Consider the following 15,235-nt stretch of genomic DNA (forward strand, 5'->3'; position numbering starts at 1 on the left):
TTCCCTTGCAATATCTTTTGAAGTTCTGTTAGGGCTTCCAGGGTTTGGGGCTAGCTGAGCATGTGGGGTGCCAATCTGCACGGAGACGAATCTTGCGATGTGAATCTCCACCAGATGGGCAGAGTCCCGGCCCAGTGCTTGGTCAAAGGCAAGGGTCCAGACTGTCGCAACTGCCAGGGGAAGGGTGTCAGGAGGAAGGGACGCCCTTCAAGGGATGAGGGACTGGCCAGCTTGTGCCCATCCCAACTGGTAGGGAGCAGGGCTCCTGCAATCTGCTGAGACCCCAGCCCTTATCAGGAAGGTTCATGGAGCTCGAGGGCTGGAGCATATCAGGCCATCTGAGGGTGGGGGGAGGGGGCTGTGATGGCCCTGGGAAGTGTTGAGAGTGCACAGAAGAGCATCAGAGAGGTCTGGACGGGTTCAGCTACCAGCTGTGCTGGAGACAGAGCTTTCACACTGAGGAAGAGATGCTGAGTGGGACCAGCTGGCAGCTTCGGGTCAGCCCCAGGCTCACGGTTAAGTGCGACCACAGACCAACATTCTTTAATCATAAAGGCACTTGAGAACCCCTACAAAGCCAAAGTCTCCCCCGAGAGTCGTCTGCAGACAACACCCCCCGCTGCCCTCCACCCCCTGGTCCACAGCACTCAGAGCTCATCGTGGCCCCCAGGGGCCTCTGGGCTGGGCTTGATGAAGATGCCTTCCATGGCCTTCCACTTATTGTGGGCGCTGGCACTGGCCATGCCATGCACCTCATGCTGCCCCCGGATTGGGCTCCCGTACTGCTCGCCAGTGACCGACAGGAACACGGAGGTGCCCACGTGCTGGAAGCGCACGGCGGCCTCCCGCTCCCAGTGCTGCCCTGAGCAGCGCACGGTCCACAGGTCCAGGTCGTCCCCCTCGCCGTCCTCCCCAAAGGCGCTCACCTCCTGTGGGGGCAAACGGGGTGAGGACAGCGGTCGCGACGAAGGGAGCCCTGAGTCCCCTGTGGGCACCTGCCTGGCAGTGGCACTCACTTCCCCGTACGTCTCCCTGAGACTCAGCTTCCACAGCTGCCAACTGGGACCACCCCCCCCCAGCCCCGAGTCCCCCCAACACGGGTTCTTCAAACACGTGCACACCCCATCTCACCTGCCTGGGTGGCGACCACTGGCCCCCAAGGAGTCAAGACCTCCCCGCCTCCCTCCTCGTCCAGTTCCTTCTGTCCTAAACCCTCTGACCTGCACTCAGCATCATGTCTGCCTCTCAGCCTGACAGCCAAGGCTCTATTATCTCATCCTTTTCTTTGGATAAGCCCCCAACCACCCTCTGTTCCAGCCCCACCGCCCTCCCAGCTCTGATGAACTCGCACACAGGCTCTTGCCCAGGCCTGGGAAGACGCCCATCTCCTCCCTGGATTCCTCCTCATCCTTCCAGGGCCGGCCTGAGTGCCTCCTCGCCGCGGAGTTTCCCATTCTCTACCGAAACAGCTGTGTGGATCCCCCTCCTGGGTCCAGCTCCCGCCCAGGAGTGGAGCTCTCCAGCCAGACGGCTCTTCCAGCTGTGTCCCTGCGGAGCTGAGGGCTCCAGGGGGTAGGCGCCGGTGGGGGTCATCTCTCTGTCCCCAGAGTGGGCGCCGGGCAAACGCTTGTAACTTGACGCTCCCATTTCACAGAGAAAAGCTGGGGCTCTGAGCAGGTGCCCAGGCCCCGCGCTCACAAGCCAGGGGCGCTCACCTGGTTGTTGGTCAGCGGCGACGGGAAGTGGTGCGTGTGCAGGTTCTTGCCGGTGAGCACGTGCGTCAGCCTCACCGCTTGCCCGCAGCGCACCGGGGACCCGCGCGGACACTCGCCCTCCGTGCCGCCGCGGATCCGCCAGTAGCTGTTGGCGTCGTCGGACGCCTCCACACCGGTCACCGACTGCTGGCCGCTGCCTGGGGACGACACCCCATCCCCGGGGTGGCCGTCAACGTGGCAACGCCGACCCTCGCCCCGGACAACCTCCGCTTTCCCGACGACCTCGACCCTGGGACCCAACGGCTCCCCAAGGCGCTCCCCGCCCCCCGCCCGCCTCTGGTCGCACTCCCAGGTCCGCCGCTCCGAACGGCGTACCGACCGCGCCCTCGAAACTTCCGGCCTCCTGCCCTGAGGACCCCCAGCCCGCTGGCCCGCGGGGACCCAGCGCCCAGCCCGCCGTCGGGCGGCCCCGGCCCCGGCCCGCGCACCGGATCCGTATTTGATGTCGTGCGAGTGCAGCCGCACCCGGTGCTGCGTGTTGAACAGCTTCAGCACCGACCCGCAGGTCACGAGCCCCGCGTCGCTCTTGGCGGCACGGCCCCCCGACAGCGAGAGGGCCAGCAGTATACCCAGCAGCGCCGGGCCCGCAGCTCGACCGCTGCCCGCGCTCCACATCGCCCCGGCCGGGGTCCGGCGACTCGGCCCGCGGTCGCTTCCGTCTCCGCCGCCGGCCAATCCGGACTCTGACAGGGCCCGCCGCAGCAGCCAATCGCCGGCCTGCACGGCGCTCCGCCTCTGCTGCCATTGGGTCCGCGCCGGAGAGACCCGCCCCCAGCTTCGGCGAGCGGCGGCTGGGAGGGCCCTGGCGACACGAGGAACGTTTTGATTGGTCCACGCCTCCGAGGGCTGACCAATGAGGATCCAGGGGAGGCCCAGGCGGCTCCCAGCCGCGGGAGTGCTGGATGCCAGGCGGCTGCCGGCTAGGGCGCCGCTCTAGCGCCCGCCGGGCTCAGTAACCCAGTTCACCCGATCACCTTGATCCCAGATCCCCTGGCCCTCAGTGATGGTGTCCCCCTCGGACCCCGGGTCCACAGCTGCAGGGGCTTGAGGTTGCTCGACTACTAGATTATGTGGTCACGAGTGGACACATGCTCCTTCAGTTCCTGGACCTAATCCTCCAGTCGCTCGACCACTGCCCCCTGACATTGGGTCACATTTAGTGTCCCTGGACCCTGGAGGTTCTGAATTCCCTGGGCCCTTCCTGGGCAGAATCTCATGGTCACTAGGCCACTGGGCAGCAGAGGGCAGCAGGGAGCTGTGATATAGAGGCTAGCAGTCATCAGAAAACCCTGAGCTGCCTTGGGAACCCGGAGCCCTGGGAGACCAAATGACTGCGAACCAAGCCTGGGTGACTGTGTGTCCCAGGCTGGGGACTCACTGCCTTCTCAGAGAGCTGTCTGCTCAGTCCTGTAAGGCGGGAAACTTACATGGCTGTTTATTTATTCATTCGTGGAATATTCTTACCTTGACTTCTAGGCCCTTCAGTTCAGCCCAGCCCAGGAAGCAGCTGACTGCTCAGCACTTGGGGCACCAGCAAAGCAGGGAGAAAAAAAAAAAAAAAAGTCTGTGTTTGATTAAATCATCCAGACATCCAGAATTTAGAATTCAGAAAATCCAGGATAGATTCATTTAAATTACAGCAATGGATTAGTTTTCGGTTTTCATATTCCCCCTGACTCGGTGCTGATCAGCGTGTGGGCTGTTAGTTGCCTGACCAGGGATCAAACCCACGCCCCCTGCGGTGGAAGTGTGGAGTCGTAACCACTGGGCCACCAGGGAAGTCCCAGTTTTCAGGCTTAACATTGTCTTTATTTGGAATTCCATGTAGGACAAGGTGCCTTGATCTTTTCAACAACTCAGTGTCTAAAATGCTGTCTGCCCTGGATTTAGTAGACCCTGTCTTGGAGGGGCCTCCAACCCAGGCAGAGGGGCTAGAGTGCAATCCAGACACACCAACAAACATCTCAAATGTAGTATGACCAGACCAGAACTTGCAGCCTCTTTCCCACTGCTTCGACCCTAGGCTTCTGATTTTGAGTAATGCCACCCCTGTTCACAAATTCACAAGCTCTTCAAGCCCCAAACTGGGGACTCATCTTTGATTCCTCTCTTCACCACACCCCTCCCATCTACCCCAACGCATCTTGATGGCTCTGACTCCGAACAGCTTGGAAGGCATGTCTCCTGAGTCCCCGTCAGCACCCTAAACCAACGTACCCCATGTCCCCCTCCAGATATCTACCACACCGCTGAGATTTCCCTGCTACTGAGGCCCCTCCCAAGACATTCTCCACCCAAGAAAGTGGTTTTTCTTAAAAAGCATAAATCAGGTCACACGAGGTGCCTGCTGAAAGCTGCCAACGGCTTCCCATTGTGTTGGGACCAGACGACGGTGAGGACACAGCAGGTAATCTCCCCGCAAGGTGAAGACAGTGTCCAAAGACCAGCGCAGGCCATCCCTGGCAGTGCAGTGGTTATGACTCCTGCTGCTTCTGCAGGGGGTGTGGCTTTGATCCCTGGTCAGGGAGCTAAAATCCCATGCCCCCCCCAAAAAAGCACATCGACTCCAGAACTGCTGCTTGGAATAAAGAGCTGTCTGCTGATCCAAGAGCAGCAGAGACCCCAGGGATAGAGTCAGGGAAGCCAACGTGCCTCTCCCTGAGTCCCTGGAGCTGCAGGGGCAGGGTCAGGGTGAGGATGCCAGGTTAGCCCTAGGAAGGCAGAGGGGAGGAGGGTGCTGAGCTGGGGATACAGGATGGCCAGAAGCTCTGGGAGGGCCTTGGACGTGAGACCCTCCAACCAGGGTACCAGCCGAGTCCACAGACCCTTCGAGAGAGAGAGCTGTCCTGTTCTGCCCAGGGCCCCTACGGAAGGGGCAGCCAGTCCACAGCCTGACCGACCAGCAGAGGGCGTGTGTGTCCTAGCAGAGCCGCCCCTCTCTGGAAGGGGAAGCAATAATCCCAGGGGCAGTGTGTGGGTGGAGACAATGAGTCCTAAGAGGCTTCCCTGGTGGCTCAGCTGGTAAAGAATCTGCCCGCAACGCGGGAGACCTGGGTTCAATCCCTGGGTTGGGAAGGTTGCCTGGAGAGGAGAACAGCTGGCCACTCCAGTATTCTGGCCTGGAGCATCCCATGGACTGTTTAGTTCATGGGGCCGCAAAGAGTCGGACAGGACTGAGCGACTTTCACTTTTGTTCTTTCTCAAGAGGTTTGAAGAGCCAGGAAGATTCAGACTGGGGCAGAGAAGAGCCAGGAGCAGAGCCAAGGAGGTCACAGGGCTCAGGGCACTGGCAGCTTCCCAGGAGGCCGGGCTCAGCCCACCGGAGGGTCTGGGTGGGGGGCAGAGGTGGATGTGTGGAAGGACATCTGAGATCTCTGACAGGAAAACCGTGCTGCATCAACACAAGCTTTATTTTTCCTGTTGGCTCCCACGAGAGGCTCAGCGAAGCTCCTTGTGGGTACCAGCCATTCTGACCTCTGCTCGGGCAGGGCAGGTGCAACAGCAGTGGTCAGTGGTGGCAGGAGGAGTGGGCCATGGAGTGTGTGGTGAGGCCGCATGGGGCCTCACAAGGGGTCACTGGGGCCTGCCCCGGAGCCTGCCATGGGGGAGCTGATTGTGGCCTCCCCTGGAGGCTCCTGGGAGCTCTGGGGCTGGTCTTCATCTCCAAAGAAGTCTTCCTCCTCGTCCTCCTCCTGTTCATCTTCCTCCTCCTCTTCTTCATCCTCCTCCTCCTCCTCTTCATCCTCCTCCTCTTCATCCTCCTCCTCCATGCTCTGCCGGTCCTCCATGTCCACTGTCTGTTCGGACGGATGGGAGGCCACGCCGGCCTTGGTGGGGGACAGGATCCGCTTGGCCTCTGGGGGCCTGGAGTGCTCCTGTGGGGGGTGTGGCCGGGAGCCCTTGGGCCTCGTGTCGAGGCGGGAGGGCCCCGTGGGCTTATCCCGGATCCTGTGGCCCCTGGTGGAGACCTCGGAGGGCGTGGCGGGGGTCCCCATGCCTCGCCGGGGGGTGCTGTGCTGGGAGGTCGGTCGGTCGGGGGCCTGGAACACCAGCCGGGACGAGCGCTGGCTGGACTCGGCCTCCTCCAGCTGGCGCAGCAGGCAGTGCCAGTCGACCGTGGAGGACAGGCGGACGTGTGAGCCCTTCACCTTCTTGAAGCCCAGGTAGAGGTCCATGAGCACCTCAGTGACCGGGAAGGAGATGAAGCCCAGCTGGTCAGCGAGGCTCTTCTCAAAGCTGTACTTGTGGACGAGCAGGGACACGGCCTGATCCTTCAGGTAGTCGATGAGCTCCTCATGCCAAGGGTTGGAGAGCTGGGACACGCTGCTGGACCTGGACAGGATGGAGGGCAGCGGCTTCTTCTTGCTGAACTTGCAGCCGGGGCTCTGCGCAGGAGTCGGGGGAGGGTGAGGGAGACAGGTCATCCAACCCTGCCTGCCCTCTGGCTTCCCTCCCACCCAGAGCATCCTCCGCAGCACCCACACGGCACATCGCCCGCTCCACACTGGGTGTGGCCTCACCAGGTCGGCTCCACTGGCCCATTGGAGAGCTGGGCTGGGGTCCCATGTGCCGACCCACCCTGGTCAGTCAGGCCCAGGGCCAGGCCAGTGACCTCAGTCCCCATGTAGTCAAAAGGGGGTCTGCACGACCCTCACCCAGGCCGGGGTTCAGAGGAGGGAAGCGTGCCTGAACCCCGATGGGGTGAAAGCAGGCTGGGGGCCACGCAGAGGAGCCGCCAGGGTGAGGCCACCCACGTCCTCTCTCCACACTCTGCCCGAGGACCGCCCTCTCAGCCTGCAGACTCGCTTGGAGAGTCCCACCCTGGGCGGCAGGACCACAGCGGGTAGGCCTCAGACACAGGGCCCTACTCTGGGCTCAGGCTGCTGTCCGCAAGGGACAGGACCTTCCCCTTCTGGGAGGGCCTCCGAGACTCACGTACAAACCTTAAAAAAAAAAATACCCAGAATAAAAAATAGCCTTTATTCATCTTTGACAACACGTGGCAGTGGCTAGGACCAGACTCTGGGCTCACTCGTTAGCTCACAGCCCCCCACCCCACCCCCGGCTCAGGTGGTGCCCACAAGGGCCTGGCAAGAAACCTGGGTCCTTTTTCAGTAACAGTAGTGGTGGCTAGGAGCGGTGGCGATAGGACCCCTTCCACTGCAGCCCTGGCCCCAAGACCCCAGGCCCCAATCTGGAGGAGGTCACCTCCCGCTCCGGCAGGACCCGAGATGGAGAGGGGCCCCTGAGCGCAGAGGGGTGGGGTGACAGCGCCGAGAAGGGGTTCGAAGACGAGGGGTGGGGAGAGGCCAGCGGAACCAAGGCCCGGGGGGCGCCGCGGGTCAGCCTGAAGGGCGCCTCCGCCACCTCCCAGGGCGCGGGCGCGGCGAGGTGCGGGCTCTGCCAGGGCTGGGCCCGCGAGCTCAGGGGCTCCGAGGCGGGAATGGACGGTTTCTGTACTCTGGGGTCCCGGTCCAGCCCCTCCTGCTTGGGGAGGGATGGAGAAACCTTGGGCTCTTCAGTGTCTGTCACCTCAAGCCGGAACCTGGTGGCCACTTGAGGGCTAGGCACGGGAGAGCCACCTTCCTTGGCCTTGGCGCGACCCTTGTGCTGGCTCTTCCTTTGCTCGGTCCGGGGGCTGGAGGCCGTGGTGGGCGGTGACTCGTAGAGCTCCTCCCCGTCCGTGGGCGTGGCCACCTTGGAGTCGGACTCCCGGGCGGTCTCCCATTCCGACGGGAAGAGCGGGCCGCCGTCGCGGCGGCGGGCGCCGCTGAGCTTCTCTACGGCCCGGTTGACCACGTTCTGCAGGGCGGGGAAGAGGTGGTGCTCGGCCAGGAAGTCCAGCGTCCGATGGGGCTCGCGGAGCGTAGAGTAGCCAGGCAGCTCAAACGACGCCGGCTGGCTCAGCAGGGATCTCATCTCCTTGTTCAGCTGCCGCCTGAGGAAGCCCAGCTCGCGCTCCGTGGGCCCAAGCTCTGACGATTCGTGCGTGTCCCAGCTCGAGCCCAGCGGGCCTGAGAACCACGACAGGGGCTGCTCTACGGTCCACTGGGTGCTGCTCTGGCTGTCCAGCGAGTCCCACAGCAGCGAGTCCCCGTGGGAGGAGGCCTGCCCCAGGCCTCTCTGCAGAGAGAAGGGGAACCCTCAGAGATGTCCGCGGGCGGCCAAGCAAGGCCTGGTGCTGGGCTCCCGGCTGGGGTCAGCCCCGCACCCCCCCACCGGGTCCGCAGCCCCTGACCTCACCCCTCGGTTCTCCAGCTGCAGCAGCCGTTTGAGGCTCTTCTCCAGCAGGAGTTGGTCCGTCACGGGTGGCAGTCGGCCCAGGCCCTGGGAGCCCAGGTTGCTGTCCCGGCTGTGGCAGCCCGGCCAGTCGGCGGCTGTGCAGCTGCTGCGGGAGTCGGACATGGAGCTAGAGCGGGAGGGGTAATTGTTGGGGCGCCCCACGCAGAGGCCGGGCCGGGCGCGGTGCCGGCGGAGGGTGCTGAGGCTGGGCCGGGCCCGCGCCCGGCGCCCGCCCCTCGGCACCTCCACGGGGTCCTGCACCTCCACCAGCGGCACTCCCGCCTCGGTCTTCACGGTGGCCATGCGCTCCGTTGCCTCCTCCACCACCGTCTGCAGGCTTTCCAGCACCTGACCCTCGACAAGGAAATCCAGGAAGCTCCTAAAGGGTCGAGGGCCCTGACGGTTTCTGCAGCGGCCTGAACTGCCAGAGGGGTCATGCGAGGAAGGCGGGTGTGGCCTGTGGCCCGGCTTGGAGGCGTGGCCCATTTCCGAGAACAGAGACTTCTTAGGTGGCTGCACCTGAGCAGACAGGCATGTCAGGGTGGGCAAGGATGCCCCATGGCGGGGGAAGGTGTTCCCGGGGGTCCTCCTAGGGCACCAGGAGCTGGGTGGGGACTGGGCAGTAAAATGAACGGGGTTTTGGAGCCAGGCAGCTCAGGCTCTGGACCCTGGCTCTGCCAGCTTCAGGCACGATGCCCTCTCTTGAGGTCCCTCTCTTGCAGAATGGGGGTCCGTTCAGGGTGGCCCTGAAGCTTCCCTGACGTGTACGCTTCACATACACAAGATGTGGCTGGGCAGTCTGAAAGCCCGCTTGTGCCCTCACCCAGGGCATGACTGGGCAACCACAAAACCTCTCGGCACTGCCCCACTGCCGGTCTCCTCAGACCACCTGCGGTCCTGAGCCCTGTGCGCCCCATAGCGGCTGCTGCATCTCCAGCCAGAGGCCCTCAGGAGACTCTGTTCTCACTCTGGGGTCCTCCCAGGCCCCTGGGGGTCGGGGGGGGGGGCACAGGGAAAGAGACTGACAGAGGTGACCAGGACCCAGCAGGGCGGCGGCGGAGTGCTGAAGACAACAGGTCACTATGCGGCCCAGAGAGGACATCCGTGGGGGATGAGAAACGGGGGCGGGGGGAGCGGGGGGGCTGTGGGCTACTGGGGAACACGGTGGGTTCCCCACTTACCCGGGCCACGTAGGTAGGGTGGCCGGCCTCATCGTCCGCCAGGTAGCCCGAATGGTGGCGGCAGCTGGCCATGGTGCCGATGGCCGGGCCCGCTGGCCTCCTCCTCTCTCTTCGGTTGCGCGGTGAAACCGCGGATTCCTGTCTGCGCCGGGCGGGGATATGGCATGAGTGTGCCCCCCGCCCTCCATGGGTCGGTGTCCCCGTCAGTCCGTGGACCGCTGGTCCCCGGCTTTCTGCACCCCGCGTCCTTCACAGGTCCGGCAGGTCCTCTGCTCGGAGCTCCTGCGCGTCTCAGCCACGTCCGTGTCCAGAGTCATCTCTTAGCCCGGTTGCGCCCGCCCTCCGTCCTCCTGGCCCCGGCGTCCGACCCGGGCCCCCGGCAACCCACTCACCAAGCCGGTGACCCCTGGGCTCGCGCTCCGCTGCGGTCCGAGCCCTCCGCAGGGCGTCCGAGCAGCTCGGGGCCGCCCGGGGGCCTTTTCATTTGCATCCCGCGTCCTGATTGGCCTGCGCCACGCCGCTCGCTCGCCGGCTCCCGCGGCACAATGGTTGGGGCGGGGCCCGCGGGGCCCCTCCCTCAGGCTCCGGCTTTGGCCCGCCCACATTCCTAGTCGGCGCTGGAGACCCGGCTTGGAGGGGGAGCCTGAGAGACGAAGCCACCGCCTGCCCCCCCGGTGACACAAGCACCTTCCTCGGCTTCTCTCTGGTCCCTGAGTTGTCCTGGGCTCCTGCTCGCAGACTGTCCTCCACTCGCCCAGTGTGGACATCCCAGCTTCTGTCCCTGGCGGACTGGAAGGAATCCCGCCTCTTAAATCACAGATCAGCATCAACTCCCAGCTCCGGGGTTTCCCGCGGGGGCAACTCAACCCCTCTAGTCGCCTGCTCCGTCTCCGTAAGTGGAGCTGAGTGACTTTTCACACGGGTTTGGAGATGAAGTTAATCTTCCTACAACACTGGCACTCTTATAAAACCTGTAAATCTTGCCCTCCTCTCTCTCTCCTACCTGTCTGCCCCAAGGCTCTTCCTAATGCAATCCATCCAGGTGTCACCTCCTAGGAGAAGCCTTCCCAGAAGGCTCGTCCCCCCAACCAAATGACCACAAACCCCATCCCACACTTTGCCACACCATGTGGTTAATGGACTATCAGTTCATGCTCCCTGGAGTTAGGAATTGTGGTTCTCACCCCTATTCTATGATCTTTCTAATATCAGTAGGTGCTCAATAAATGTGAATTTCATCCTTCCAATCGAGTACCTCAGGGGCCTCTAGACTTTCCAGGACCAGCTTCCCAGTGGAGAAGGATGATTGAAGTCCCACAATCTAGTCATCACTATTGAACACTTTGTTGACAAAGGTCCGTCTAGTCAAAGCTATGGTTTTCCAGTAGTCATGTACAGATGTGAGAAATGGACCATAAAGAAGGCTGAACACCGAAGAATTGATGCTTTCAAATTGTGGTGACAGAGAAGACTCCTGAGAGTCCCTTGGACTGCAAGGAGATCAAAACAGTTCATCCTAAAAGGAAATCAACCTTGAATATTCGCTGGAAGGACTGATGCTGAAGCTGAAACTCTTTGGCCACCTGATAGGAAAAGCTGACTCACTGAAAAAGAGCCTGATAGTTGAGGGTGAAAGAAAGGGGCGGCAGAGGATGAGCTGGTTAGACAAGCATCACCGACTCAATGGATATGAATTTGAGCAAACTCTGGGAGATGGTAAAGCACAGGGAAGCCTGGTGAGCTGCAGTCCATGGGGTCACAAAGTATCGGACACAACTGAGCGACTGAACAAAATTGAATACGATCATCCTTATGCCGAGGGCCTGGTGAAGGACGACTCTTTAAGGCCTCCAGTTCTTACTGCGCCCCCACAGAGGTGGGTGTTAACTGTTATTCTCCAGCTCAGCTCTGCCCTTTCCGCCCCGAGGGCAAGCAGGGCGCAGAGGACCAGAGCCGACCAGAGGCAGGCCAGCGCTCCGGAGGGCAGTCCCAGCTCCACTGATGCCCGCAGAGTCACACAGGCCAACACACTAGCCCTCTCTGAGCCGCAGTGCCCTCATCTGTAACGCAGGAATGACGTCACCCACCTCACGGGCTGGACTCAGGTACTGCACTTCCCAGTCTCGCCAAATGAAAACGCTGGCTGTCAACCATGGTGACTGTAAAGTCATTGGTAAGGAAAGTTTTTCTGGATCACAGAGGAAAAAAAGGAGGTCACGAAAACGTAAAGTTGTGTCCTGACACAGGGCTCAAGAGATGGAAGCTGGGACGGATGCCTTCTCAAATAAAACCATTGGTACAGGCTTTCTCTTTGTTCAGAGCTTTTACAAGTCAAGAAAAAGCCTCGTTTCAAAAAATCAACAAAAGACAAATAAGCAATTTGTAAAAGAAATAGTTAGCTAATAAAGACATGAAAAAGTTCATAGTATCAAAAAAAAGAAAAGAAAAGAAACTACGACGATGGAATGCCACTGATGTGATCATTGTCTCCTCAAACAACAAACCAAAATACTTTGGGGTGGAAGAGCAGAAAGCTTGGGTGTATTTATTAGAGGAAAAAAAAAATACCAGGAGACATGACCCAGAAAGTGAACAGTGGTGACCTTGGGGGAGGGTAAGAGGGTTGGTTTTTTTTTTTCCCCCAGGTTTGATTTTTCCGTTTTACATATGAGACATTTTTGCAGTCGCTGCAAGTCCCGCGCTCGGGGTGGGGCGGGGCACCAGGCTTGCAGGGACCCCCGGGACCGGCAGGCGGCGAGAACAAAGGCCGAGCGCGGGCGCGTGCGTCGGGGCGGGGCCTCGGGCGACGTCGGGGGCGGGGCCTGGACCGTCCGCTCGCGCGCTCGAACCCTCGCGCGTCCTGCGGACGGAGGCCCCATGGCCCGGCTTCGCGTGCGGCTGGTGGTCACGGCAGACGACTTTGGCTACTGCCCGCGGCGCGACGAGGGCATTGTGGAAGCCTTCCTGGCCGGGGCTGTCACCAGCGTGTCCCTGCTGGTCAACGGTTCGGCCGCCGAGAGCGCGGCTGAACTGGCCCGCAGGTGAGTGGCGGCCCTCCTGCACGGTCCGGGGCGGGCTCGGGGACCGCCGTCCGCGCCGCCGATGCTGCCCGCTCGCGCTCCGCCCGCAGGCACCAGATCCCCACGGGCCTCCACGCCAACCTGTCCGAGGGCCGCCCCGTGGGCCCGGCCCGCCACGGCGCCTCTTCGCTGATCGGCTCCGAGGGCTTCTTCCTCGGCAAGATGGGATTCCGGCGGGCGGTGGCGGCTGGAGAAGTGATCTTGCCCCAGGTGCGCAGGTGCGGCTGCAGGAAGACGCTCAGGGCTGCGCCGCGAGGGTGCCCTGGACCATTACGGGCTGGACTGGAGCGCCGGATGCCTCCCTGGTTCAGACGCAGGGACGATCGCAGCGGAGCGCGGGGACGGGGTCCCATGGGGAGCTGCTCCCGGACGCGCGCTAGATAACTCACCTTCGCCCTCCAGGTGCGAGAAGAGCTGGAGGCCCAGCTGAGCCGCTTCCGGGAGTTACTGGGCAGGGACCCTACTCACGTGGACGGCCATCAGCACGTGCACGTGCTCCCAGGTGCGCGGGGCGGGGCTCCCACGCCGGGGTGGGAGTGTGCGGGACGTGCCTCGCCCTGACTCCGCCCGGCCCGCCCGCAGGCGTGTGCCGGGTGTTTGCCGAGGCCCTGCAGGCCTGCGGAGTGCGCTTCACTAGGCTGCCGCTGGAGCGCGGGGTGGACGGCTGCGCCTGGCTGGAGGCCCCAGCGCGCGCCTTTGCCGGCGCCGTGGAGCAAGACGCCCGCGCCGCCATCGGTCCCTTTGTCCACCATGGCCTTCGGTAAGGCCCCCAGCCCCCTGGCGCAACCCCCTCCACCCCTGTGCGTCTGGCTGGCTGTGCCCCCCTCCCCATTTCTTAATCTCGACGGGGGTCAGGCCTCCTCCCGCGTTGCCCACACCCCAGTTGCCAGGGGTCCCTGGCCTAGCCCTGGCCACCAAGACCCTTTGGTCCTGCTGCTGCTGCCCTGGCACCCACAGGTGGACCGACGTCTTCGTGGGCCTGAGCACCTGCGGCCGGAATATGTCCGCGCACCGAGTGCTGGAGGCGCTGGCTCGGGCCCTGGAAGGTGTGCCCACTGGCCAGGCAGTGACAGCCGAGCTGATGGCACACCCTGGCTACCCGAGCGTGCCTCCTCTTGGGGGCTGCGGGGAGGGCCCCGACGCCTTCTCCTGCTCTTTGGATCGCCTGCATGAGCTGCGTGTCCTCACAGCGCCCGCACTGCGGGCTCAGCTTGCCCGGGACGGTGTGCAGCTCTGCACCCTGGAAGACCTAGACGGCAAGAGGCCCGGAGAGGGGGCCGCCAGCAGAGCCGCTCGGGAACCCTTTGTGGAGCCCTCCCCACCGTGACCCTGGCAGACAGCTGAGCGTTCATGTCCTTGGCACGCGGGAAGGAAACCCGGCCCCAGAGCCCGTGTTTCTGGGCTGGGACACTGTCACCTCTGGGCCCAGGTCCTCATGGCGCGGGGTGTGGCCAAGCTTCTGCAAACGCTCTGGCTGTGGGGGGCAGCCGTGACCTCTAGGCCTGGGCCCTACCAGGCGTGGGGGCCATCACACCACTGGCATCATCCTTGTGTAGGCACTCGGAGCAGAGGTGGCTGTGTTAATAAAGTAGCATGTTTCCCGTGAACTAGGCCCAGGAACCTTCCCACACACAAGAGCACGCCACTCTGGGCCCCTGAGGTCACTCTCCCAGGAGCGGTCAGCAATGTGGTCCACCTTGGCTCTGCCCGTGCCTCGGCTCTCTTCATCCTCTTCTTTGGGGAGAGGTAGTGGGGGTTGGCAGAATCTCTCGCAGGCTACAGTTCTGGGGGAGGCCTAAGTCAGCAGTCCTTTGCCGCCCCAGGGGGCGGGCCTGAGAAGGTCCTGCAAGCCTGCAGGAGTGTTTTACGTTTGCCCAGGAGGAATGGTTGTCTGTGCACGTGGGGTCCCTCATGTCGCGTGGATGCCCTGTGGGTGGGGCTCCCAGGGCCTGGGTCAAGGGTGGTGCCGGAAGCAGGCGGAGCCCCGCGTGGTCCTCGTCCCATGGAGTGTCACGTCACAGCGCCGGTGCCCCCATTTTGCAGACCCAGAGAAGGGGGCGCAGCTGTGAGGCTGCCTGCTCACTGACTCAACACGCGCTGGGCCTTAGCCTGGGTCAGGCAGCCACCAGGGCCAGAAGAGCCCGCTGCACTGACCACGTGAGGGCAGGGCTCATCCCGACTGGTGGCTTCAGCCCCTTTCTGGTTCCAGCTCCTCCCCATCTTCCTTGGAACTTGACTTCTCCAGCTGTGGGCCCTTTTCTCCCTCTCATCCTGCCCCACCCACCGGGGTCTGTGTCTGCTCCCTGGAGGGGGAGGGGGTCTGCTGCTCTGAGAGGAGCTGGCTGTGTAGCCCTTGGCCCAGGACAGAGTGTGGGTGACGGGAGCTGGAGGGTCTGCAGGAGAGGCTACTGTCACCAGGGAGCCAGAGCGAGAGGAGCAGAGGCCCCCGGCGACTGGGATGAGGAGGCGGAGGGTGGGTCTGATCCCACGGCGGGTATTGCTCGTGTCCAAGCTGCTGTGCTCAGGACGGCTCAGACGAGGGATTCGCCGTTACCCACGGTCCACCAGGCACGGGGCGGCTGGGACACAGCCTGCAAGGAGCCCACGGTCTCTACACACAGTGGGACAGGCGTGGGACTCGGGCTGCCATGGGAGTGGGAGGACAAAGCTCCGTGGCGTGGCTCACAGCACCCGCCGGCCAGGCACACAGGAAGACGGCGTTTCCCACACAGAGCCTGCCGGCACTGCGCTGTGTGAGGACTGGGCTTCACTCAGCTGCGCTCCTGGCGGGGTGGGGGAGTGGGCGGGGAGGAGCCGCTGCAGATGGTGGGAGCAACTGAGGCTCAGGGATGCCCAGCAGGGTGCCGCACAGACGTGCTGCTGGGGAGGACAGCGGGAGCAGGACGCGGGCCTCCCT

At 63.0% G+C, this 15,235-nt stretch overlaps 3 protein-coding genes across 4 annotated transcripts; 1 reads left to right on the forward strand and 2 right to left on the reverse strand.

Annotated features, from left to right (window-relative positions):
* Window positions 1-516: 516 nt before the first annotated feature.
* Window positions 517-2,441, reverse strand: SDF2L1 (stromal cell derived factor 2 like 1). The gene is made up of 3 exons (XM_019978046.2): window positions 2,204-2,441; window positions 1,716-1,912; window positions 517-929 (listed from the first exon to the last, which is right to left on the reverse strand). Exons 1-3 carry the CDS (start codon window positions 2,388-2,390, stop codon window positions 648-650), a joined length of 666 nt encoding a protein of 221 aa, XP_019833605.2. The 5' UTR covers window positions 2,391-2,441; the 3' UTR covers window positions 517-647.
* A 2,726-nt stretch (window positions 2,442-5,167) lies between these two features.
* CCDC116 (coiled-coil domain containing 116) lies at window positions 5,168-12,054 on the reverse strand. The gene is made up of 5 exons (XM_070769976.1): window positions 9,631-12,054; window positions 9,239-9,380; window positions 8,019-8,576; window positions 7,308-7,898; window positions 5,168-6,160 (listed from the first exon to the last, which is right to left on the reverse strand). The coding sequence occupies exons 2-5, from the start codon at window positions 9,308-9,310 to the stop codon at window positions 5,339-5,341; spliced, it is 2,043 nt and encodes a 680-aa protein (XP_070626077.1). The 5' UTR covers window positions 9,311-9,380; window positions 9,631-12,054; the 3' UTR covers window positions 5,168-5,338.
* On the forward strand, window positions 12,042-13,925 carry YDJC (YdjC chitooligosaccharide deacetylase homolog). Of its 2 annotated transcripts, none has more exons than XM_019978095.2 (5): window positions 12,042-12,279; window positions 12,369-12,528; window positions 12,721-12,820; window positions 12,901-13,078; window positions 13,276-13,925. In XM_019978095.2, exons 1-5 carry the CDS (start codon window positions 12,116-12,118, stop codon window positions 13,643-13,645), a joined length of 972 nt encoding a protein of 323 aa, XP_019833654.2. In that variant the 5' UTR covers window positions 12,042-12,115; the 3' UTR covers window positions 13,646-13,925. The 2 variants fall into 2 exon arrangements, with proteins under 2 accessions (XP_019833654.2, XP_019833655.2); XM_019978096.2 differs by having other exon boundaries at window positions 13,509-13,925.
* Window positions 13,926-15,235: the final 1,310 nt, after the last annotated feature.

Source organism: Bos indicus, chromosome 17 (genome assembly GCF_029378745.1).
Source record: "Bos indicus isolate NIAB-ARS_2022 breed Sahiwal x Tharparkar chromosome 17, NIAB-ARS_B.indTharparkar_mat_pri_1.0, whole genome shotgun sequence".
Taxonomy (NCBI): Eukaryota; Metazoa; Chordata; class Mammalia; order Artiodactyla; family Bovidae; genus Bos; species Bos indicus.